Here is a 25,120-nt window from a genome sequence, read left to right on the forward strand (position 1 = left end):
CTGAGAGAAGCAGCTGGCTCCCAGAGGCCAACAGGGGAGTGCCTCTATTCCAGGGCCTGATCCTTTCTCTGCCCTCCACCAGATCCTGCTTCAGCTCCAGGAGACCGAGGTGCTACAGATCCAGTACCAGCAGCTCATGGCTGACCTGCTCCACTGGATTACAGAGAAGCAGGCACAACTGGAGATGCGGGACTTTCCAGACTCACTGCCTGCCATGCGCCAGCTACTGGTAGACTTTGCCTCCTTTCGTGCTCAGGAGAAACCACCTCGGCTGCAGCAGCGAGGGGCCACAGAGGCCCTGCTCTTCAAGCTGCAGACAGCACTCCGAGCCCAGAACCGCAGGCTCTTCCTGCCTCAGGAGGGCCTCGGCCCTGAAGAGCTGTCCCAGCGCTGGGCAGGGCTAGAGCGAGCAGAGGCTGCCCGGAGCCAGGCCCTGCAGCAGAGGCTACTACAACTGGAGCGTCTGGAAACACTGGCCCGTCGCTTCCAGCGCAAGGCAGCCCTCCGGGAGAGCTTTCTAAAGGATGCGGAGCAGGTGCTGGACCACGCCAGAGCCCTGCCAGCCAGCCCAGCCACAGTGGAGGCAGCCACCCAGAGGTTGGGCATGCTGGAGGCTGGCATCCTGCCCCAGGAGGGGCGCTTCCAGGCCCTGGCTGAGATCGCAGACATCCTCCAGCAGGAACACTACCATGACTGGGCAGATGTGGCCCACAGGTGAGCCCCAAGCCTATAAACCATCCTCACAAAAGGGAAAGGCACACCCTTACCCTTCCACATGCCCATTCCTGGCCATGGAAGAGAGGGGTGGTTTATGGAATCAGGGCTCCTTCTAAAAAAATCAATCTCCCATGGATGTTTGGAATTCTACCATCAGTAATTCATCCCTTTTGGTAAAGCACTGTCCTTTTGAGGTAGCCTCTGATTAGTTCATTCATTATGGCATTTATGGCACATATCCGCTGTGTCCCATGTGCCATTCTAGGTGCTGGAGGTTTCGCAGTGAAGAGAACAAACAAAAATCCCTCCCCTTAAGAAACTTACACACTATTTTTTTTTTTAAGAGAGAGAGAGAGAGAGAGAATTTTAATATTTATTTTTTAGTTTTTGGTGGACACAACATCTTTGTTTGTATGTGGTGCTGAGGATCGAACCCGGGCCGTACACATGCCAAGCGTGCTACAGCTTGAGCCACATCCCCAGACCAAACTTACACACTATTAAGGAAAACAAATAATAAAAATATAACATGAGAGATAGTGATTTAAAATGTAGGGTCTGGGGATGTAGCTCAGTGATAGAACGTGAGATTAGAATGCACAAGGCCCTGGGTTTGATCCCCAGCACCAAATTAATTAATTGAATTAAATAAAGCAGGATAATGGAATGTGAGGGGCCATTGTGGGAGGTGGTGCAGACTGGGTGGCCGGAGGAGAGTCATTGGAAGATGACTTTTGAATAAAGACCAGAAAGGAGTGAAAGGGCTGGTCATGCAGATATGGGGGACAGAGTGACCCAGGCAGAGGAAACAACAATTGCAGCATCCCAGGTGGGTTCCTGCCCCTGGCAAGTCTGAAAAACAGTATAAATGCTAGGGGTGGAAGAGGGGATGGGAATGGGAAAGACAGTAGAATGAATCAGACATAACTTTCCTATTTTCATATATGAATACACAACCAGTGTAATTCCATATCATGTACAACCACAAGAATGGGAAGTTATACTCCATGTATGTATGATATGTCAAAATAGAATCTACTGTTATATATAACTAAAAAGAACAAATTAAATTTTTTAAAAATGCTATGGTGACTAAAGTGAGCAAGTTACAGGGGTGAGGTCAGGGAAGCTCAATGGCAAGGGAGAGGAGTGGAAGTCAGGCTGGGCCTTGCAGTTTTCACTCCGAGAAAGATGGGAAATCTTGGAGGGCTTGAGCACAGAACTGACTTTTGTTTTACAATGGTCACCTGGATGCCATGTTGGGAAGAGGATGAAGGAATAGCAGCAGAAGCAGAGAGATCAGTTATGAAGCTATTACTGGGTGGAGAGCAAGGGAGGCAATGGCACAATAGCAGTGGTGGGATTCTGAATGTATTTGAAGGTAGTGCCAAACAGGAATTAGAGACAGGTCAGAAGTGGGATTGTTGTAGAGACAGACGATGCAAGGCACCAAAGATAACAGAAAATAGTTTTATTTGGCTGCAGCCAGGTTCAGAGAGCACAGCTTTTGCTGTAATCAATTCTCTGAACCCGGAGTTCAGGTAGTTTCAGAATTTTATACCCGGCATGTAATGGGAGGGGCTCAGAAGTTCACAGTTTTCACAAGTTCACATAAAAGCAGCTTTTTCTTTCACTGTTCAGGGCAAGTTAACCCTTCAAGGACAACACCTGAAAAGGGGAGAGCTTCTTCTCCCCTTTCTTTCCTCCCCCTGCCAACTGTTACCATGCAGCCTAATTGGTAACTTATCTTAGAAATGTAGACATCTCTGTGAAGCTCTAGCTCAAGGCCCTTGGCCTTGTTTACACATTTCTACAAACTACTTATACTGGATACATGTTTGTGAAAAACTATTAAGGGGGTGTCCAGTACCTGGAGTGCGGATTTCTTTCAGGCTAGCGGCCAAGTAAAATAGGGCAACACAAAAATAGGAAGTTTATCTACATTGAACTCTTTTTTGAGACCCTTTTGCTGACAGTCCTAAAATCAGCCATGGTGAAGATTTCTGGAAAAGCCCAGTTAATATATTTTGTGGAGGAGGGGGTGCCACTACAGGGTGTGAAGACTGACTTAAGATTTTAGTCTGAGCATCTGGAAGGATGGAGCTGCCATCAACTGCCATAGGGACTAGAAGGGGTTGGGGCTGAAGGCCTAGACCTTTCAGGTCCTCTTTTAGCTTCTCTGCCTGTAACCAGGGCAGGACACATTGCCCTAGTCTCCCCATACCAAGAGGTTCACATCCAGACCCTGCCTCCAGCCTCAGAGGTCCAAATCCTCCAGGGCAGCCAAGCCCCACTACTAACCTGAGGTGGCTTCTCTGCCCCAGCCTTCTGGAAACTTCCTTCATTCTTGTGTCTTCCAGGCATGAGAAGATCACACAGCGCTGGAAAAGACTCCTTCAGCATCTACAGGAGCACAGGAAGCAGATGACAGGTGTGCAGGCTGTGTTAAGCCTTCTGCAAGAGGTGGAGGCTGCCTCTGACCAGCTCCGGGAGCTGCAGGTGGGCACAGGACCAGCCAACCTCTGGGGAACACAGTAGAGTGAGGGTCTTTCCCCAGCACTGGTGCTCACAGGAATGCAGCACCTTAAGACTGCAATGACCACTTATCTCTGGTCAGGTGCCAGCCAGCTCCATGACCTGTACACAGCATCTGGCAGAAGTAGTGGAGCTGCTTCAGAGACATGACCTGCTAGAGGCCCAGGTCTCCACCCATGAGGCCCATGTGAGCCATCTTGCCCATCAGACTGCAGAGCTGTACTCCTCCCTGGTCACCAGTGTAGAGATGCTGCAGGTCAAAGCCAAGGCTGAATCAGTGGCCCAGCTCTACCAGAACCTGATGTCTCTTGTCAGGGACAGGTAAGAGTCTGACCTAACTCCTCAACCTTCTTTGGAACTTTTCTGTAACCCCAATTATCTCCTGCCCAGACTAAAATACTGTTCGCCTGACAACCTCCTCTAAAATGACCCTCTGTCCCAAGGCCTCTGTCTCACCTATTGAGTCTTACAGGGGGAAAAAAAGTCCTGTCTAAGGACCCCCAGGGAACTCCCTCCCCATGCCCCACGACACCCGAAGTCTCTTGGTGGCCCTTGCTGTCTGTCTCCCAGGCGGGCTATGCTGGAGCAGACCCAACAATGGGCAGAATTCCTGAACAACTGTGAGGAGGAGGAGGCCTGCTTGAGAGAACTTAGACAGCAGGTGGAGAATTTGTCCCTGGGAGGGGACCTCAGTCAGATCTCAGTCACCCTGCAGAAACACAAGGTGCTCACTCCCTCGCTCCCTCGCTCCCTGTGGATCCACACCTTTTCCTCACCCATCTGGCTTGGGAACTCAGCCCCCTCTCCTTTCCTTCCCATCACCAAGCTTCCCCACCTCAACCGGGCCTTGCCCTCTAGGCCCTCGAAGCCAAACTCCACCGCCACCAGGCTGTGTGCGTGGACCTCGTGAAGAGGGGGTGCGACTTCAGCGCCCGCGGATCCTCGACGCAGCCGGATCCCAGGGAGCGGGCCGAGGCCGTGCAAAGAGAGTGGCAGCTGATCTGGACTAGGTTGGAGAAGAGGGGTTTGAGGCTGCACACATCCCTGCTTTTACGGCAGGTAGAGAAGTGGGGCGTTCCAGTCAGGGGGCGGGGCCGGGGCGGGGCCGGGGAGGGCACCTGCCTGTGCTCAGCCCCGCCCTCCTCCCCTCAGTATTTGGCTGACGCTGCGGAAGGGGCTGCGTGGCTGCGCGAACGGCGGCAGGAGCTGGAGACTGCGTTTTGTGGGGAGGACCAGGCGGCAGCCGAGGCCATGCTACTGCGCCACCAGCGACTGGAGCGCGCCGTGCGCTCCTTCGCAGCCGAGTTGTCCCGGCTGGACGAGCAAGCGCGGGCCGCCGCAGCTCGGGCGTCACTCAGGGTGCGCGCCAAGACTGGGAAGGGACTTAGACTTGTGCGCTTCCAAGACCAAATGTGTAGTTTCTGCTCGGCACCTAAGTCCCATATTCCACCGCCCGTGGGCCACAGAGGGCGACAAATGGAGGGTCTTTGTGGGCCTGGCCCGGGAATCCTGTCCTTCCCTTGGGCGTGGGCGTAGGCGTGTCCCTCCATCCTTAGGCAGGTCGCCTGCTGACTAAGACCTGAAGTAGAATCGTGTCTGCCCAGAGAATCGAGGTCATCCTAGTACAACTGGGTTTGGCTCACTTTGCTCAGCACAATGCCGGAGCGTTAAGCAAGTTCCTCCAGGAATGTCCCTTTTATTTTCACCACCAGACCTAAAGTGACCCTTAAGCCCTTATAGTCTCTCTCACCTGACGGCCCTTGTGGGTTTTGTTGGATGGTCTAATCACTGCACCAGACTGCTCTGAAACCTCTTCCTCAGTTCACTGAGCCCCTAGTATCCAAAAGCATGTGTAGTGGGTTGCTGAGTTCTGTCCTATTCCAAGAAACCTTGCTTGTCGCTGGAAGCAGTGGTGCAGACCTGTAATTCCAGCAATTCAGGAGGCTGAGTGAGGCAAGAGTATCTCAAGTTGAGGCAAGCCTCAGCAACTTAGCAACGCCCTGAACATCTTAGCAAGACACTGTCTCAAAAGTTAAAAAAAATAAAAAGTGGCTGAGGATGTAGCTCAGTGTGAAGTACCCCCCGCGTTCAATTCCCAGTGGAAGGAAGGGAGGGAGGGAGGGAGGAAGGAAGGAAGGAAGGAAGGAAGGAAGGAAATTGCTTGTAGCTCACAATGAAGCTAAGGAGGCCCCTAGACTCTCTGTTCATGCTCCACTCCTCTACCCTGAGCTCCAAGGAAGCTCCATGTCCCACTCCCAGGTCTGAAAGGCCCATCTTTCCCTTTTCTTTTGTGTTTATTCCCTGGATAACATAATTATTTTTTAAAAAAATTAATTCATAGTATATCACCAATGGTCTGGTCCAACCCCCTCTCTTTACAGATGACATAACCATGGTTCAGAGGGTCCAGGTTACTAAGAACATGTAGTTATCCCTACCAGACAGTCTCCTGACTTCCTGTCCTGAGCTGTATCTACCCCATCCACACTGTATTTCTGTGATGCTATACTAATACATAACTCTTTAGGTATAGGACAAAAATATGGGTTCTTCCTATTGTGTGTGTCTGGCTTTTCTAGTTTTTAATTGTTTAAATGAATGAACGGGAGCATCCTTATCTCTTTTTTGTGTCCTCTGTTGACCAGCCTGTGCTGGCAATGATGGAGAGGTCCTGCCTGACCCCTGGCATTTTAGACCTTTGCTTTGCCCAATGCTGAATGGCAAATGCAGAACTGTTCCTTCTGCTGAGGGGTAGAGCCATTAGGCACCTGAGCAGAGCCTTTGCATCTCCATGCAGGAGGAGCCCTCAGAATGCTGGAGCAGGATTGATGAAGAGACAATTGGGAGACCCCAGAATGGGTCCCAAATCTTAGCAACACCAGCCAGCCAGCACCCATGCCCCCAGGGCCAGATGCACTTTGCCTCCAAAGGTATGAGGTCAAGAGCCATATAGGAGCCTTAACAGGCTGTCATGAATGAAGAGATTAAACATATTCTGTGTGGTGGCTCTCTGGAACATCCAACAACTGAAGGGAAGAAATTTAGGGGAGGCCAATTTGGGCTACTCAGAGACAGCACTGGAATGCCCAGGGGTGTGAGTTCCTGTCACTAGGCAGCCATGGGGAGGTGGTTTCACACCAGCGAAGTTTAAATGAGATGGTCATGTAGGTCTTGTCCAGCTTGAAATTCTCTTGAGTTCCCCTTCTCCCACCCTCTAGTTCTTGATCTTTCTCCCTTTCTCGTCCTTTTCTTTCATCCCCTCAACCTAGTCCTGAGCAGCTTGGGCTGAAGCTGCCACTGCTGTCAACCCTTGCCCAGGGACAGAGGTAAAATATGGCACAGACTGGGTACTTATCCATCCCTAAGGAGGCGCACCAGCCTGTTTCCCCAGTCTTCTCTTCCAAGCTTCTACTACCCCAGCCACCTTGTCTTCCCCTCTGCAAATGTTTCTTTTCTGGCAGGGCCTACTGGGGCTCTACCTTGTCCTTAAAATCTTTTCCAATACCCCACACCATTCCGGCTCCCCCTCCCCCACAGACACCTATATTACTTATTTCACATGATACATTCTCCGCCTACCTACAGACATCCCAGGATAGTGTCCTACCTGCTCTGAGTCTGTGAGCCTTGCAGTTCTGAGAGGTTTGTGAGCCCCTGGATAGGTCCTAAGTTACATAGGGTCAGGCACAGGGAAGCACTAAATAATAAATAACCCCCATCTATCCCCAATGTGAGCCTCTGGGTAGAGAAGAGGAGCGGGCCCTGAGCAGTGCTCGCAGACTGTACTCCCACAGGACCAAGGCTTACCTGGCTCTCAGAAGTGGCCCTGGACACCCCTGAGCTGAAGGACTGGGGAGAATGCCAAGCCAAGGTGCCCATCAGCCATGGCATGGATCAGGATCCCCAGGTACAACTGCCCCCCCACCAACCAAGGCCTCTGCAGCTTGGTTGGAGCCCCATGTGGACAGACTGCTCTATATCTGCACAGGTGGTGTCTTCCCTGAGCCCTCCAGGGAAAGGTCCAAGCATGGCTCTCTCTGATGAGTCTGACCTTGATTTTGACCCCAACACCATTCTCCAGACACAGGACCACTTAAGCCAGGACTATGAGAGTCTGCGGGCTCTGGCAGAGGTAATGTTCCTTGTTCAAAAATTGTTCATCAAACCACTAGCCCCTGTGTCTCCATCCCAAAGGACTGATCAGTGACTGACATGCTTCCTGCCTCAAGAAATTTATGTCATGGCTGAGCATAAGTTGACAAATCTGTATATGGATGCAGTAAGATGGGAGCCCATGAAAGGGGAGCCCAAGTCAACGTGGGGGTCAGGAAAGTCACTAACAAGGGAAAGACATTTAAACTGAGACTTGAACAAGGAGAAGCAGAGAGAAGGCAACCTTTGTGAAGTAGGCCAGAACCTGAGCAAAGGCCAGGAGTAAGCTTGATGAGGACGCCAAAGCCAGAGTGCCTGGAACACAGATGCCAGGCCGGCAATGGCTAGCAGAGAGCCCGGAGAAGCAAGCGGGGCTGCCTGGGCAGAGCCAAAGCCCACAGGGAAATGTGGATTTGACCTATGAGCTTACACCAAACCTAACCTCTTATGTTTCCCTCTGTGAGAGGACATGGGGCCAAGCATTGGCAAAGACACCTTCTGGCCTTAGCAAATGCTGGTGGGCTTGGGTGGAGAGGTACACCCTCTGGATCTGCTCTGAATGCCCTGTAGCAGGCACTGACCCTCATCCAATCCTCACTCAGCCCACCTCTTCTCAGCTCCGCAGGGCCCGGTTGGAGGAGGCAGTGGCTCTCTTTGGCTTCTACCACTCCTGTGGGGAGCTCCAATCCTGGCTAGAGGAGCAGACTGTGCTGTTCCAAATGCTGCAGCCGCAGGCCAACGACTTGGAAATCATGCAGTCCAAATATAAGGTACAGCTCCTTGAAGCCAAGAGGGGCCTGGAGTGTTCAGTCCTTCCTCGCCTTGCTCCTGCCTCCCTGTTAGTCATGTGCTCCAGGTCCCCATGTTAACTGAGGTCCTGTCTGGGAGGGGAGCAGGGATAATAAATAGACCCTGAAGGTTAAGGACTTGGAGTTATGCCCTTCCAGAGGCAAGCAACATAAGCATCTCAATGTCGGAGCTTGTCAGACGTTCTTCATAGTCCTATTGAAAGGAAACAACCCCCCCACTCCAGAGGCTGGGAGTGGTGGCATATGCCTATAATCCCAGCCTTAGGAGGCCAGGGCAAGAGGATTGCAAGTTCAAAGTCAGCCTGGGCAATTTAGTGAGACCCTGTCTCAAATTTAAAAAAAAAGGGGGGGGGGATGTTGGGGATGTAGGTCAGTGGTAGAGCACCCCTGGGTTCAATCTCCAAGTACCACGAAAAAAAGAAAAAAACAGAGGCCTGGGTCCTCATTCTCTCCAGAACTTCCTCTTTGCCCTGGCTGTGAGAAAGGGCCACTGGGCTGAGATCAACAGCTCTGCTGAGCAACTGAAACAGAGATGTCCTGGGGACTCCACAAAAATCCAGCGTCAACAAGAGGACCTGCACCAGAGGTAAAAATGAGGGGGAGTGCCAGGTGATGTGGACAGGGTGGAGGTAAGGTCTGGTGCCTCCTATAATGACAGTGTCAGAGACAGGGACGAGAGGGCAGGGGATAGCCAATCTATCAGCTTGTCATAAAAGGTTCTGGTCAGGGCCTCAAAATGGATGGGAAGGTGTCCTTGTGATAGAGACATCCCTGTGCCCTCTGCCCAGGTGGGGCCAGCTAGAGGCCCTGAAGAAGGAGAAGGGCCTGCAGCTGGCACACAGCATGGAAGTGCGCAGTTTTCTGCAGGAATATGGACACACACAGGCCCAGCTGCAGGACGTTCTACTCCAACTGGAGGCCCTGGAGCTAGAGAGCTCTGAGGCCAGTCACTGTGCCCTGCAGCTGAGCCAGCAGAAGGTCCTGGTTCTGGAGAAGAGGATCCACTACCTCCAGAGAGTAGCTGTAAAGTATGACTCGTGACAGTGCCCTGGGAGGCGGTAAAGTCAGAGGGAGGTCTGAGCAAGGCAATGCAATGAGGAAGGGGACAGAACCTGGGATGGGAAGAAGCACATCCTCATGCTGTCTCCCACCTCCTGGGCAGAGGTGGGAGACAGCATGAGAGTGCTCTTGGGGAAAGAAAGAGCCATGTGTCCATGCTGCCCCTAAGTCAGGGTGGAGTGGGCATTCAGAGTTGTTAACACTTTCCTGGGGAATACAAGACTGAGCAGATGACATATGTATGGAACACAGGGCCCAGGATAGGGCACTGACTATGCAGTTGCCTGTCTCCCAGGGTGGAGGAGTTAGGCCCTGCAGAGAGCCAAGGCCTGCAGGAACAGATGGGGATGCTGCAGGGCCTGCTGAAGAAAGCACAGGGGCAGGTGACCCAACAGAACCGGGTGTGGGCTGAGGCTCGAGCCTGGCAGAGCTTCCTGAAGGAGAGCCAGCAATTGCTGCTGTGGGCAGAGGGTATCCAGGCTCGACTGTGCCACGAGGAGGAGTTGGTGGATACAGCCTCAGGCCAGCGGCTGCTGAAGAAACATGGAGAGCTGCAGGAGGAGATCCACCTGCAGCAAGAAAGGTCAGGAAGGGAGGGCAGGCAGGGTGCACTTCAGGCTGGGTGAAGCCTGAGGGCCTCGAGCCCAGAAAAGGAGAGCAGGAAGCAGTGTGGTCACTGGGGGAGTGATACCTGAGGCAGGTTTACAGGAGGGACCTAGGCTCAGGTCAGGAAGCCCATAGACTTTGGGGAAGCCCCAGGACATTGAGCTGCCTGGGAGGCTCTATGCTGTGCAGGCCCACATGCCCCTCCAGGTGAGTTAATAGATGCCACCCCATCAGGGCAATCTAGCGCTGCATTCTGGATGAGGCCGCCCTGTGGGCCCTGGAGTCAAATGGCTCAGAATCCATCCATAAACTATAGTACCTGCCTCCTTGGTATAGTGATGCCTGTCCTCCTGCAGGGATGATGTGATGGCCCAACAGGCAGGGCCACCACATGCAGTGCTCAGGCTGTGGGCCAGTCTTCAGGAGCTTGGCAGATGTCAAACAGACCCTGAGATACATCTGCCCTCTCTCTGATTGCCACACCCCATTACCTGGTTCAGGGCTGCAGCAGCTCACAGGAAGTAGAAGTTTTTTTTTTTCTACTTCTCACAATGGTGTCACCTATTCCCCAGCTGTATGACTGCACCCAGTTAAAAGGATCACCTGTCCTACTTGTGCAAAGGCTCCATGTGGGCTTGCAGTGGCCCTGGATGCAGGCAGACATGTGGTTTGAGTGGTCTGTCTCTGTTAGTTGTGCTGCCCCAACAGGTTCACTTGCTTTGGCATTGGCCATTAGCCAGCCACATTTAGAGGATGGTCAACAGGAGTGAAGGTGTGGCATGGCAGAGAGCTTGGAACTGTTGGGTCCTAAGCACTGTGCTGGGCCCATTACATTCACTGCGTCCTTCATGAACCCAGGTATGGCTGTCCCATGGGACAGGTGAACTGATTGGCAGACCCCTCCTGCCAGTTACCCTCACATCAGAGCTCCACCGTGAAGGAAGCATGGAGATGAGAGAGGAGGAAGCTGGGAGAGGAGCCAGATAGGGGTTGAACCTCTGCCTATTGTCCTGGACAGGTTACAGCAGCTGGAAGCTCAGGGCATGACCATGGCAGCCTTGGACTCCCCACATTCCCAAGAGGTGGCCAGTGCTCTGCGGCTCCTGGGCCACTGTGGCCAGGAGCTGAAGGCTGCATGGGAGCAGAGACAGCAGAGGCTGTGGGAGGGACTGCAGTTGCACAGGTTTAGCCAAGAAGTGGATGGTTTCATTGCCACCTGTGCCAACCACAAGGCCTTCCTGTGCCTGGACAACCTGGGGGTATGGAACCAGGGATATGGAACTGGGTTGTTACTGGGTTATCAATCCCCCATCACTGGAGGGAGTTCACCTCCTTGAGCCCAGAAGCCCAGCTGGGCACGAGGCCCCTGGGTCCATGGTGGGTGAGATGGTGCTGCCCTCGTCCTCCCAGGAATGACTTCAGGTTTCTATACCCTAGGAAGATGTGAGGGAGGCCCAGAGCCTGCTGCAGCAACACCAGGCCTTTGGGTGGCTCCTGGGAACCCTGCACCTTCAAGCAGAGGCTCTGCAGGCCCATGGCAAGAAGCTAGTTCAGAACAAACATCCTGCTGCGCCCAGGTGAGCCTGGCCTGCCATTTTTTCTCCTCCTGTGCAGACTGCTGTGCTGGCTGGAGAGTAGGAAAGCAGAGGGGTGTACCTGGGCTGGGTGGGCCTCAGGGCAGAGAGGAGCCCTCCCCTCCCCCACCTCCAGGGTCAGAGAGAAGCTGCAGAGTGTCCAGGTACAGTGGACCAGAGTCCAGGAGAGGAGTGAACAGAGGAGAGGGCAGCTGCTGGCTTCCCTCCAGCTTCAGGTAAGGGGCTCTCTGGGTATAGGAGGCCTCCCAAGATCAGTGCCTGAGAGTCCACCTGTGTGCTAACCGTGTGACGACGGGGAGCATTTCCGCTTACAGAGCACTCTTCCCACACATCACATCATCCCTCCTTGCAGCACCTCCTGAGAGGCAGGCTCTGTGCCTCAGGTGTTTCCTGATGAGGATAATGAAGTGTGGCCACTTGGCTGTCTGAGACTGGGCCAGGCCTAAAGTGCAGGCCCCTTGACTAACCCACCACTGCCTCACCCTGCTATCCCCTTTCCCTGAGTTTCTGGCACACTCTAGGGTTTTACATGGGTCATGCAAGACCAGACTGTGGTTCTGTGAATATTTGTTCAGTTCCAGAACAGCTCTAGGCTGGGCCAGGCCACGGGCCTCCCAGAGCTTTGGCCTATCAGAGCAAGGTGGCCAAACATGACCTGATGTTGGCTAGAGGAGTGGGAACCTGAAGGCACTCCTCCTATCTGGGCACAGTATTCCTGTCCCCAATTTGTTGAGCAGTAACTTCAGGCTCCATCTCCCTCATGCTCCAAAATTGGCTGTGGGTCTTGCTTTCCCCACAGGGGTCCCTGAGGCCCCCCTTATATAGGTAGGTCCTTGCACCATCCTTGTCCCCAGGCCATGATAACCACCCTCTGGTTGTTGAGCATTCCTGGTTTGGGGGCAGGAATGGAAGCAGGACGTGGTGGAGCTGATGCTGTGGATGGAGGAGAAGTGGTCAGTGGCAGCACGTGAGCCCTCCCAAGTACCCAGCAGCATTCTGCGGAAACTCAGGCGGCATGAAGCAGTTGAGAGGGAGCTGATAGCCACCCGTGGGCATATGGAGGACCTGCAACAGGTGGGGGATACTACATTGAGACAGTCCACACTAGCCTACGCGTTTTCATGGAGCACAGTCATTGAAAGAAGAGTCAATTCTAATTACCATGGAATCAGTCAATTCTAATTACCTCCTTCACTCGGCTGGGTGTTCCTTTGCTTGGCACCCAAACCAACATAGAAAGCTGCCACCACCCCTGCTCCCTCCACTCTCCAGGACAAGCCTCAGAGCCTGCCCCTTCGCCAGAACAAAGCTCTTCCCTACCTTCCACTTGGGCCTGCTCACCCGACTCTACTCGCCCTCTTTCCTCTGCCTATAGCTAGGTAGGGGACACATGAACTGCTGGAGTCCAGACAACCTGTGGAAAGCAGCTTGAAGCCTGTCACCTGCCCCCCTATCCCCTGGGTCCAGCCTGCTGTGGTCCAGCAACCCAGAAAATTGCCTTGTGCCTTTGTCTCTGTGATCCAGGCTGGGAGTGAGCTATTGTGCCGCATTCCGCATGCCCAGGAAGACATACAGTCCAGGCTTCAGGGCCTGGGGCACAAGTGGGAGGAGTTGAATCGCAAGATGGCAGAGCGTGGGGATGCGCTTCAGCAGGCTAGACAGCAGGAACAGCTCCTGGGACTGCTGCAGGTTACAGGAGGGAGACTTGCTGGGCTGGGGCTGGGTGGGAGTAGGCAAGACAGAAGGCAGAGGGAAGGAGTCTGGGTGTTCTACTGCCTCTAGAATGGCACCATGAAGTCCTGTAACCTGTGGAGGCCTCTGGCCCACAGCAAATTGAGCATGGCTTTACCCATCAGAAGGCCAGAGTGGCTCTTCTGTTTCCATGTGTGGTCAACAACTTGAGTCCTCCAGAAAGAAAGAAGCATGAGGGGCCAGGGAACAGTGTATGGGCACTGCAGGTTGGGGATGACAGCGATAGGTCCCTGGTGAGTCTGGTATTGTAAGACCTGAGTCTCATCTGCTGTGCTATAATGGAAAGCCTAATATACCCCTGTGGCCCTACTCAGGATGCCAAGGAAAAGATGGAGCAGCTAGAGGGAGTCCTGAAGAGTGCAGAAATGGGGTCCAACCTGTGTTCAATCCGAAGGCTGCAGAAACAGCATTGCCAATTGGAGAATGAAAGGCAGGCACTGGGCAGCAAGATGGCTACCCTCATCTCCCAGGCCCATAGTGTGGTCACTTCCCAGACCATCCTAGAGGAGATCCAGAAGTACCAACAGAGGTGAGTCCCTGTCCACAGAGTGACCTCTGTTCTGTCTTCACCCTGCTGTGTCCTCTCACTCATCCTTTGTTAACCCAAAGGCCAAAAGTGTGTCAACTATGTGACCTGGATGTCCAAACCTCCTTTCTTTCTGAGTGGAGATGTTCTGGGGTAGGAGGATCAGAGATCCCAGTAGGCATCCTAAGCAGGACACCCCTGTCTGGTCAGGCAGGTCCCCTGGGTGGTGAAGTGGGCCCTGTGCCTCCAGCTGCCTACCCTTTTTCAAATATGACTTTCTTGTATTCGCTGGCCTTGTTCTTCATAGGTCCCTGGCTGGGCCAAGGAAGCAATGGGTCTGGTCCTGGCCCCATTCCCAACTTCTTCCATCTTCTCCCTCCACTCAGGTTCAAGTCCCTGCAGAGCCATCTGGCCACCCAGTGTCTACAGTTGCAAGCCTCAGTTGAGCTGTATGAATTTGACCACCTGAGCAACCTGGAGCTCACATGGGTGGCTGAGCACATGCCCAGGACCAGCCCTACCAGCTACACCCAGTGCTGGGATAGTGCCCAGAGCCTTCAACATAAGCACAAGGTGGTGGCCCCTTTTCCTCCCAGGACCCCTGACATCCCATTCCCAGACCTTAGGAGCCTTCTGCCACTACTCAGGGTATTCTGGCCTCTAAGTCCCTTTTCCTGGATTCCATATCTGCCCTAGCTATTCTTGATCTGGGGTCTTACCACAACTGAGTGCTGAAGTCACATCCATGCCTCTGCTCTGGACCCTGTAGTTAAGGGAACTTCAGAGGCAATGCCTGTCATGTTTTCCTGTGGCAGGAACTCCAAGCAGAGTTGAGAGCCCACCAAGGGCAGGTGCAACGGGTGCTGTGTTCCGGCCAGAACCTTGCAGCTTCTGGGCACCCCCATGCTCAGCACATCAGGGAGCAGTGCAAGGAGCTGGAAGGCTGTTGGGCAGAGCTGGAGCAGGCATGTGAGGTGCAGTCACACTGCCTGCAGCAGGCCATTGCTTTCCAACAGGTAGGATAGAGAAAGCACAAGGCCAGGGGAGGGCAGCCCCTGTGAGGGAGCATTTGTGCACACTCAGGGAGGGAAGTCAGTGGTGAGAGCCTGCGCCAGGAGCTGGCTGGTCCCCATATAGCCAGAAGCCCCTCTATGCAGGCTGCTGGTGAGCACAGTATCCCCAGTGGGTGAGAGAAGGTTCTGTCTGAGATTACCCAGGTGAATGGTACTATTTTTGGCAGTACTTTCTCCATGCATCAGAGCTGGAGGGCTGGGTAGAGGAGAAGCGGCCACTGGCAAGCAGTCAGGACTATGGCAGGGACGAGGCAGCTACCTTGGAACTCATCAGGAAGCACCAGGTACCCTGTCCTAAGCAACCCCACAAGGTGGACTTGGGTGGTGGTGGACCATGAAGAGGGGGTCTGTATCACCCCCAAAGGGAACATATGACTTCTCGGAGGCACAGAGCCCTGCTCTTTCTTCCTGAAGACAGGCCTGCCCCATCCCACTGCCCACCCAACTCCTATGGCACCCTCCTCCTCCCTGGCTCTCCCTCCTGCCAATGCAACCCGAGCACTGGGACCTGGGAACACTCTCCCTCTGTTGCCTCTCCCTGCTGCCTCAGCCTCTGGGTGTCTCTGCTTCCTCTTCCTCCCTTTCCTCCCCAACACTTTTCTACTCCTTCAGGGGCACCTGCTCCAGCTCACCCCACATCTTCCATGGTATTTTCCTCTCAGGCTTTGAATATCACCCTTAGAGTTAACCAGATGCCCTTCCTGAAACCTCCTTCCTCCCACAAGTATGCCCTAATTAAAGGGAAGGAGGCCTGGAAGCCCCCTCCTCATTTCTGGAATTGAACTCTCAGAACCACACAAGCTCCACAGCTTGGACCCCATGACACTACTATTTCCATGTGTCCTGTGCCTGAGAACCTTTAGTGAACCATTCCTTTAGGATATGCCTAGAGTCTTGGTCCCATGCAGCCCGTGGCCCAGGCTTCCTTTATTCTGTCTGCCTCTTACACTTTGAGCTTGGGGTCTAGTGTGCTGCTCCCTTCCTTGGCCCATACCATCCACTATTCACCCTTTCCTGCTAAACAATGAGCCCTCTGAGGACATAGACCATGTCTTCATTTTCTGGATCAGTCAGTACGTCATCAGAATTGGGTAATGGGGATGGATGGGTAGATGGATGAGTGTATGAGTTGATGAGTGAATGGATGGAAGATGAATGGATAGGTGTGGGGAGGGTGGGCAGGTGGGTGGGTGGATGGATAGATGAAGAGTCATTGGGTCCTAGCCTTACATGGGTTCTTATGTTGGCAGGTGCTGCAGGAGGAACTAGCTCTTCATTGGAGCTCCATGGAGAAACTTGACCAGAAAGCCCAAACCCTCTCTGGTCCAGAGGCCCCTGAGCAGCTGGGGGTGATGCAGGAGAGGCTCCGGAAACAGTTGTGGGTGCTACAGGAGCTGGTAGCCTCACGGTGAGAGGCTTTGCAATCCCTCTCATCAGTGGGTTCAGGGGTCCTAGCCTCAGTTGACTGTCCCTATGTCGCGGCCGTAAGTTGGTACGTATGACCCCAGGCCCATAGAGATACATCAGGAGAAGGATATCTTTGTTATTTATACATAAATTCCTCAATCATCACCCACTGGGCAGGAACTAGGTGCCCCAACTTAAGGCCATTCATCTCTTCCCCACATCTATACCTTCCTTTTACCCTCCCCTGGTCTTCCTGTGCCTGCTTCTCCCTGAATCCTGGATCATAATTTAAGCAGAGACCATGAAAACCCCCATCCTTCAGGTCACTCCCTTCAACTGGCCCAGCTGTCCCCAGGGGGACAGCAACTAACTCCTTGGGAACCATGGGCTGTCACCACAGGGGTCGAGAGCTGGAGTGGACCCTGAAGCTGCATGAGTTCATGAGGGAGGCTGAGGATCTGAAGAGTTGGCTGGCCAGCCAGAAGCAGGTGGCCAGAAGGGAGGAGAGCCTTGGAGAGAACTATGAGCACGTGCTGGTGAGGGGGCAGGGGTGGGGGAAGCACTGGGGCAGGTTATGGGGGAAAGGTGGCTGGTCCTGCTGGGTTGGATGGAGAAGGTGCAGTGGAGTCACGAGTCCTAGCTAAGGACAGGCCTTCAGAGTAGAGTAGGCGGGCTGTGCCTGTCCAACCCCACATTTTCCTGTAGGTCACTGAGGTGCCCCACTCCCCAGGCTGCCTGCTGCCTGACCAGTGGGTGCCACACGTGTCATCCATTACCCTCTCTCCTCAGCACCTCTGTACCAAGTTTGCAAAGTTTCAGCACCAGATGGAGATGGGTGGCCAGCGGGTGGCAGCCTGTCAGCAGCTGGCAAAGAGTCTGCTGGAACATGGCCACAACACTGCCCACAAGGTCCATCGGAAGCAGCAGGAACTGCAGTGAGTGCAGGAGATAGGGGCAGGGGCTGGGAGCAGGGGAAGGTGTCGGGCAGGGAGTCTGGGGTATTAAAGAGGGTGGCATGCTCCAAGGCCCACACAGGTTCTGCCTGTCCATCTGGAGAGGGGCTGGTGCCAGGGAAGACCACAGGTTGAGGTCTGTTATGGGAGGTGAGGTGAGACAGCCCTGCCCAGGGCTTTTTCCCACCTACTGATCCCAGAACTTGTAGGAGGAGATGCAGGAAGACTTCCTGGACCAGGGAAGGGGCTTTTCCATGGGCTCCCCCAGCTCCCATAACTGCCTCCTATGCAACCCTTACACACCACTTTCCTAGGTTCCACCCAACTGGTGTGGATCCACCCCCAGCCTGTGAGCTTCAGGCAAGGTTATGACTTTTCATAACCCCTAGCACAGGGCCTGGCCTAGTGGAAGCCTTTGAGCTCAGCCAGAGTTTGCTGGCAAATGAGAAATGGAGAGATGTGCCCTCTGCCCCTAAGGCATTTGTAATCTGATTGATATATTGAGAATCAAATATGCAAAATGTAAGGAGTATCACATAGGAGAGAGATCAATTAAGTGCTGAGCATTATACCAGCAAGGGACCAGATTCACAGTGAAGCTAGAGAGAGACTCCTGGAAAGGAGGGAGGTTTGCAGATGGGCCAAAGGCAGGAGGCACTAAGGAAGAGGCCCATTCAGGAGCTTTGGACAAGTTATGGATACAACCCAGGGAAGAGAAGGGTTGAACAGACCTAACAAGGGAGGGGAACTCAAGGCTCATCCCCTGGTCTCCCATGTGCCGCCATCAGGGCTGCCTGGTCAGAGCTGTGGGAGCTGACCCAGGCTCGAGGCCAACTACTCCAAGATGCCAAGACCATCCTCAGAATTCATGGAGATCTGCTGGAGGCCCTTAACCAGGTCCAGGTGTGAGCTCAGCGGGAGGAAGGGATTCTTTGTAGAAGTGGGTCCTTCCCAGGCTCAGTACCCTACCCACCATTCCTGACCCTGGTGGACCTCTGCTGTCCTCAGGAGAAAGCCATGAGCCTCCCCAGTGATGTGGCCCAGGACCTACATAGGGTGGAAGCCCAACTGAGGAGACAGGAGGGTCTCGAGTGTGAGCTTGCGCTCTCTGAGCAGCAGGTAAGCAGATGGGCTGCCTCCCCAACTTGAGCCCTGCAGGTCCCTCTGGCTTGGCCCATCTGTTCTCCTAGATTCCCCCACTGTCCCTCAGCCTCCAGTAGGGCCCATTGTGCATGGCAGGGCATGACCCAAGGAGGACCTGAGTTCTCTGTGAGGGACACATTTTGGGATGGTCAGGCCTCTGAGGACGCAACCCTTCCTCTCTATCCCTTATATGATAACAGCTGCAGAAACTGCTGGAGGCTGGAGAGAGGGTGCAGAAGCTGTGTCCAGGGCCTCAGGCCCGTGCCATGCAGCAGAGGCAGCAAGCTGTGACACAGGCCTGGAAGAACCTGTGGTTGCAAGTGGAGCAGCACAGGGCCCACCTGGAGCGGGCATGCCTCCTGGCCCGCTTCCACACAGCAGTGAGAGTTTCTTCCCCTTTTGAGGGGCCTCTGTGTGTGTGTGTGTGTGTGTGTGCGCGCGCGATGTATTATACCTTGTGTGTGCATGCACTAATGAAAGAAAACTGGTGTCTTTGGGGGGGAATGGGACAACAACATGAAAAATATGAACCCATCAAGATGTTAGTCTGGCTGTTCACGGGTGGAGCTCAGGGGACATGGCAGGGACTTCTTAGGTTTGGATGAATGCCAGCACAAATGAATGACAGGGTCCTGGCCAGGGCTGAGAAGTGAGAGCCCATTATTGGAGACCCAGATGTTCTAGACAATATCCTCTGGATCAACCTGCATCTATTTAACATCTGTGTTGAGCCCTCTGCTAGGAGCTGTGGGTGGAGAAAGGAGGGTGATATGGAAGATGAAATTTCTGCCCTCATGGAACCCACCCAATGTGGGTGGGTGAGCCTAATACACCAAGGAATCAAATGAGAACAGTGAGCCTTGTAGTGAGGTCCCAGGAGTCCCTGTGTTCCAATGCCTGGTAGACCAGGAAGCTCAACCTATGACACTATGAAAAGGCTTGAGTTTAGGGTGCCACTCTGTCACTTTGTAGCACTCTGAGAAAGGCACTCAGCTCTAGGTTGTTACTCTCTGCCAGTCAAGCACCTATAATTTGACACATAAATGGTGTCACTATCCCCTTTCCCTTATGAATTGTTTGGATAAAAGCCCAAGTCCCTCCAGCTCTGACACTATGATCATCCACAGATCAATAGAAGACAGCAACTTAGCAAGGACCTAAGCAACTCATCCAGACCCTGTCTCTAAATAAAATATAAAAAAGGGCTGGGGATATGGCTCAGTGGTTAAGCGCCCCTAGGTTCAATCTCTTACAGAAAAAAAAAATAGAAGACAACTGTAAATGTTAGCTCAGAAGCTCAGAGTGGGAGAGCAGGAAGACATCAATGGACAGGGAAGGCTGCAGAGGCAAAGAAGGCCTCAGCCCTAGAAGAGCAGGGGAGCTATTTACTCAGCAGCCTTTGCCAACCATCTCCTGTCACCAATTTTCCAGGTAAAGTTTTTAGAGATGGTAAAGAAAGACAAGGGATGCTAAGCAGGAGGGCAGCAAGTGCTTAGGAAGGAAGTGAGTCTTGGTGAGGGGGAGGGCCTGACACACATGGAAGGTTCATGGACCAGGGAGGATGGAAAAACAGGTGTCAATAGCTCCAAGCACCTCACCTGAGGCCCCAACCCTGGACAGCTCAGGTGGCTTCAATGTGCAAGTGTATTCCAGTGGGCTACAATTGTGCCTCTATGCCTAGGTCCCTGCCACCCACATTTCTTCCTCATCTCCTTGATCAGGTGTGGGACTACACTTCCTGGGCAGCCAGAATGAAGCAGGAACTGCAGGCAGACGAGAGCTCCCAGGGGCCCAGCAGCACCCTGCTCAAGCTCAAGACTCACCAATGGCTTCAGGCAGAGCTGGAGTCCCGAGAGGAGCTACGACATCAGGCCTCCCAGTTGGGCCAGCAGGCACTTCTGGCTATAGGGACACCCACCAAGGAGGTGGGCCCCTTTCCTGGCACTCCCAGCCTACCCTGACCTAACCTAGCATGCCTGTTCCTGGGGATCTCTATGGCACACAGGCCTCTCCTCAGAGGCTTCCCCTGGGACCCACTTCCATCTTGTTCATGCCACCATCCCCAGCCCTGCCTCTCCACGTGCCCATCCCCAGGTCCAGGATGGGCTACGAGCCCTGCAGGAAGAGCGAGACCAGGTGTTTCAGGCCTGGTCACAGAAACAAGAGAGGCTACAGGCTGTGGAGCAGGAAGAGCTCCTCCTCAGACGGTGCCAGCACCTGGAGAAGATCCTCATGGCACAGGAGGCAGGTCCCCTGGGCACGTCCCACCTCACATGGCATTATCTCTCTCTCCACTCCTCCCTTTCCCTTGAATCTTTGGCATTTTCTTTCACATGAACACAGAGGCTGTGTGTGAGCCCTCTCAGGTGGCCAGGGTGGAGCACTGGGCCCCAGGCCAGTTTCAGGCCTTCTCCTCCCCATCTCTGACCCCAGACTAAGCCCCAAAGGAGACTGGTCATACTCCCCACTTTGTACAGAAGTCAAGGCATTGCTGGCTCCAACCCAGGCTCTCACTCACACTCGTGGCTCCTCTGCCTGTGCCCAGTGTTTACATCAGCCACAGCCACAGCCAGGCCCTTGGTTCGCCCAGGGGCACTGCCTCAGCACAGGGAGGGGCATGCTGGCTGAGAGCCCTCAATGGCTTCTGACTTTTCCATGGCCTGATCCAGATATCCCTGAAAACCGGTGCCCTGGGCAGCTCGGTGGAAGAGGTAGAACAGTTGATCCATAAGCATGTAATCTTCCAGAAGGTGCTGACTGCCCAGGACAAGAAGGTGATGGACCCGGGGAATCCTGGGCACAGTCAGAGTGTTGGGGATGGGGAAAGAGTCCTGTGTGGGGGACATGGCAAGCACCCAGAGGCAGCACTGATATATCTGTGGGGCAGACTAGTATGTGTGGCTTAAGTGAGGGTCAGGGATGAGGTGGGCAATGCTGGAGGGGCCACAGTGGGTGCTTGGTTCTGTTCATGTCACATGGTCACCAGGGAGCAGCGGATTGACCAGCCCTTGGCAATGTTAGGCTGAGGGAAAAACTCCAAGACTCTGGAAGAAAGGACTGTGAGTCCTGGGGCCAGTCCGAGTCTAGTCTCCCAGGGTGAGAAACCAGTAGCCCTGCTTCTGCCCCACAGGAGGCACTTCTGTGTGAGCAGCTGAAGGTGCTCCCAGGCACCAAGAGACAGGACTTGCTTCACAGCATACTGGAGCACCAGGCTCTAGTGAAGGAGCTAGCAGAGAGCCGAGGACATGCCCTGCAGACCTCCCTGCTGATAGCCAGCTTCACCAGGGCTGCTGCCCAGGTAAGAGGGCCACCCACCACCCATTTGGACCACAGCTGGAAGATTAAAATGACCTTCAAGCTGGGCACAGTGGCACACGCCTGGAATCCCAGCTACTAGAGAGGTTGAGGCAAGAGGTCTAGAAGTTTGAGGCTAGCCTCAGCATCTTTGCAAGACCCTGTCTCAAAATGAAAGATAAAAAAGGCTGGCATGTAGCTCAGGGCCCCTGGGTTCAATTCCAGCACCATAGAAGAAAGGAGATGACCTTTATACCATAATCCTGTAATGAGGAAAACTGAGATTTGGAGAGTTAAATTATTTCCCAGGCACCATGCTGGAGGACAGAACATTTGATTCTAAGCAAGTGTGTGGAGACTTATTTCTTGAGTGCTAGCCAGGCCAGAACAAAGGGGCAAGGAAATGAGCGGAACAGTTCAGGGTCCCAGGAGTAGGGGTCATATCTCTGAAGTGAGATCCACCGCAAGCCCCCCCACCTAGCCACTTCCTGTGGCTGGGAGCCAGCTAGGCCTGGGACATCTCATTTACCTTCTAGAACCCATTTAATATACCACACACTGCCGGCCCTGGCCCAGGCCAGTAACCCACCACCTGATCTCAGCTGAGGGGGCAGCCTGGAGGTTGAGGCATCACAGAATTATGTTTCCACTCCCACCAGGCTGAGGACTGGATTCAGGAGCGGGCACAGCAGCTGAGAGAGCTGATCCCTCCTAGGGACCTGAAAGATTATTTGAAGCACCTCCAGATACACAAGGCCTTTGAGTCTGAGGTCCAGGCCCACCAGCAGGTCATGACTTCAGTTGCCAAGGTAACAACAGCCCTAAGTTATAGCCTGCTTTAAAGTGTGGACTCCAGGATGACCCAGGGTAAGGTCTCAGGCAGGAAGAAAGGCACCTGCAAGTTCTCTGTCCCCTCTCTCCCTAGCAGGGGGAAGCTCTCCTGGCACAGAGCCACCTTCGGGCAGGAGAGGTTGCTCAGAGGCTACAGGTGCTGCAGAAGCACTGGGAGAAGTTGAGGCAGGTGGTGGCTCTCCGGGGCCGGGACCTGGAAGACAAGCGGAACTTCCTGGAGTTCCTGCAGAGAGTGGACCTTGCAGAGGCCTGGATCCAGAAAAAGGTGGAAACCCAGCTGAGCAGGGGCTGGCTGCGGGCTGGAGGCTGAGAGTCGGGGCAGGGAGGAGCACAGGCCCATGGTTCTCTGGCTCCCTGACAGGAGATTGTCCTGGAAGGTAGTCCCAAAGCCTCTACCTGCCCCTTCCTACCCCAGTAGTTGGTGCCAGGGAGCTGGGTGCCTGGAGCCAGAGCTCAGCATGCTGTCTTCCCCTCCTTTGGCCTCTGTAGGAGGTGATGGTGAACACGGGTGACCTGGGCCAGGACCTGGAGCACTGCCTGCGGCTCTGCAGAAGGCTCCGTGAGGTCCAAAGCGCCACGGCCAGGGTAAGGGACTCTGCCAGGGAGGGGTTGGCACAGCATCGCCCTTTGGGAAATGCAGCTGGGAGCAGTGAAAGAACATGGGCTACAGAGAAGGGTGTGGCCCAAGTGTCAGTTCTGCATTCACCGCTTGCACACATGCAGTCAGCCTCTTTCTGATCAGGACTTCGTTTCTTCACCTCTGTATTGAGGATCATGCCTGCCTCAGAGGTGGTGGGCAATTACATGAGTCTCTACCTGTGAAAAAACTGCACAGACATATGTTTTTCCTACACACATACACACACACACACACACACACGCACACACAACAGCAACAACAGATGAGAGCAGAGTCGAGTCTGGTTTGGTTAATAGTATTACACCAATGTGAATTTCCTGGTTTTATTATTGTATCATAGCACATAAGATGTCACCAAGAGAGAAGCTTAGGGAAGGTACATGGAGCCTCTCTGTACTACTTTTACAATTTCCTATGCATCTATAATTACTTCAGAAAAAAATTAAAAGAGATTGCATATGCCTGGGTGTAGTAGGTAGTCAATCCCTCCCTCAGTGTGGCTACTTCAGTATCTTAGCATCCCTTCTTATCCCCTCCCTATGAATTACACCAGAACTGTTTCTCTTATGTGGTATAGAAGAAAGCGATTTGGCAATGTATTCACAATCAGCTGTTAGAACTCAAGTGTTCTAATCTCCTCCCCTTGATGTAAAAAAATATGATGGTTTTTATTTTTAAAATATTTTTAGTTGTAGATAGACACAATACCTTTATTTATTTATTTATTTTTATGTGGTGCTGTGGATAGAACCCAGCTTCACACATGCAAGGCAAGCACTCTATCACTGATCTACAACTCCAGCCCTATGTGATGGTTTTTAAAGGCTGCATTGCCTAATCTGAACATGTCCTTTGCTTGTGGTAGCAACATACAGATGTTGTGCCAGATGGTATAGCAGGGAAAGAGTTGGAAGTGGCCTCAACCCAGGCTAATCCTTGAGGGCAGGACACCCAAACTGTAGAAGATTGGAACACACATGTCCCTCTACTCCTTTTTTTTTCCTTCTTTTATTCCAACCAGCTGCATTTTAACTTTTTTTATATTTATTTTTTAGTTGTAGGCAGACACAATATCTTTATTTCATTTTTATGTGGTGTTGAGGTTTGAACCCAGTGACTCACGTGTGCTAGGCGAGCACTACCACTCAGCCACAGCCCCAGCCCCTGCATTTTAACTTTAAAAGCTTCTGGTCTTGATCCCTGGGAGAGGATCTCTTGGTCTGAGAGATTCTGGAGCTGCTGACTCTAAGCTGATATCATTCACTCTTCCTGGCAGGGGTGGCCTCTGGCCCTGCCACAGGAAAGAAAGTAACTGCTTCATGTGCCTCAAACACACTGCTCCTAGTTCCTGAATGCCAACTGAAGTGCCAGGAAGGGGCTCTGAGCAGGTGGTACCAGTGGCCTTACCTGCACCTCCCCCATAGGACACAGTGGGTGACACCTACATCAGGAGCATCAGTGACTTATCACTGCAGCTCAAAAACCAGGACCCTGAGGAGGTCAAGACCATCTGCCAGCGGCGAAGTCAGCTCAACAACAGGCCAGTCCCAGACTGGGCAGGGCAGGGGGGCCAGGAGATGGGCAGACAGCCATCTCAGGCTCCCCTTTTTACTACCACCCCTTGGCCAGGTGGGCGAGTTTCCAAGGCAACCTGCTCCAGTATCAGCAGCAGCTTGAAGGGGCCCTGGAGATACATACATTGTGCAGAGAGCTGGATTACATCACTGAGAGGATTGGGGAGAAGGTAAGCAGTAAAAAGGGGATCCTTGTGCATTGAGTCAGGGAAGTAGACCTAAAGTATCCTGGTGTTCCACTCTTCAGCTCGGCACTTAGAGGTTGGCCCTATCAGAGTTCCACTGGGGGCATCTGATAAGGGATCAACAACAGAGTATAGACCCACTTGCAGGCTCCACAGCCAGCCCACCTGCTCATTTTCTCCCCCAGATGTGCTGTAGGACTAGAGGCCAGAACATGCCCTCTGTTTCCTCCAGCCCCTGAGCAAGCCAA

The 25,120-nt window shown here is 53.3% G+C and overlaps 1 protein-coding gene across 1 annotated transcript in view; it reads left to right on the forward strand.

Moving 5' to 3' along the window:
- Sptbn5 (spectrin beta, non-erythrocytic 5) overlaps positions 1–25,120 on the forward strand; it is a 48,573-nt gene that overhangs the window by 9,577 nt on the left and 13,876 nt on the right. Inside the window, 38 exon segments of the mRNA XM_048793061.1 lie at positions 83–714; positions 3,078–3,216; positions 3,335–3,573; positions 3,823–3,976; positions 4,111–4,311; positions 4,405–4,650; positions 4,653–4,664; positions 6,050–6,182; positions 7,071–7,159; positions 7,241–7,384; positions 8,022–8,174; positions 8,669–8,799; positions 9,002–9,241; positions 9,568–9,855; positions 10,897–11,137; positions 11,316–11,426; positions 11,560–11,688; positions 12,377–12,547; positions 12,998–13,162; positions 13,540–13,754; positions 14,138–14,324; positions 14,567–14,767; positions 14,992–15,108; positions 16,075–16,232; positions 16,632–16,767; positions 17,021–17,166; positions 17,973–18,087; positions 18,193–18,303; positions 18,528–18,707; positions 20,049–20,252; positions 20,422–20,571; positions 20,997–21,101; positions 21,458–21,625; positions 22,281–22,430; positions 22,547–22,738; positions 22,963–23,058; positions 24,538–24,653; positions 24,743–24,857. Of these exon segments, the coding sequence (XP_048649018.1) occupies positions 83–714; positions 3,078–3,216; positions 3,335–3,573; positions 3,823–3,976; positions 4,111–4,311; positions 4,405–4,650; positions 4,653–4,664; positions 6,050–6,182; positions 7,071–7,159; positions 7,241–7,384; positions 8,022–8,174; positions 8,669–8,799; positions 9,002–9,241; positions 9,568–9,855; positions 10,897–11,137; positions 11,316–11,426; positions 11,560–11,688; positions 12,377–12,547; positions 12,998–13,162; positions 13,540–13,754; positions 14,138–14,324; positions 14,567–14,767; positions 14,992–15,108; positions 16,075–16,232; positions 16,632–16,767; positions 17,021–17,166; positions 17,973–18,087; positions 18,193–18,303; positions 18,528–18,707; positions 20,049–20,252; positions 20,422–20,571; positions 20,997–21,101; positions 21,458–21,625; positions 22,281–22,430; positions 22,547–22,738; positions 22,963–23,058; positions 24,538–24,653; positions 24,743–24,857 (6,480 nt within the window).

Source organism: Marmota marmota, unplaced genomic scaffold, assembly GCF_001458135.2.
Source record: "Marmota marmota marmota unplaced genomic scaffold, marMar, whole genome shotgun sequence".
Classification (NCBI taxonomy): domain Eukaryota; kingdom Metazoa; phylum Chordata; class Mammalia; order Rodentia; family Sciuridae; genus Marmota; species Marmota marmota.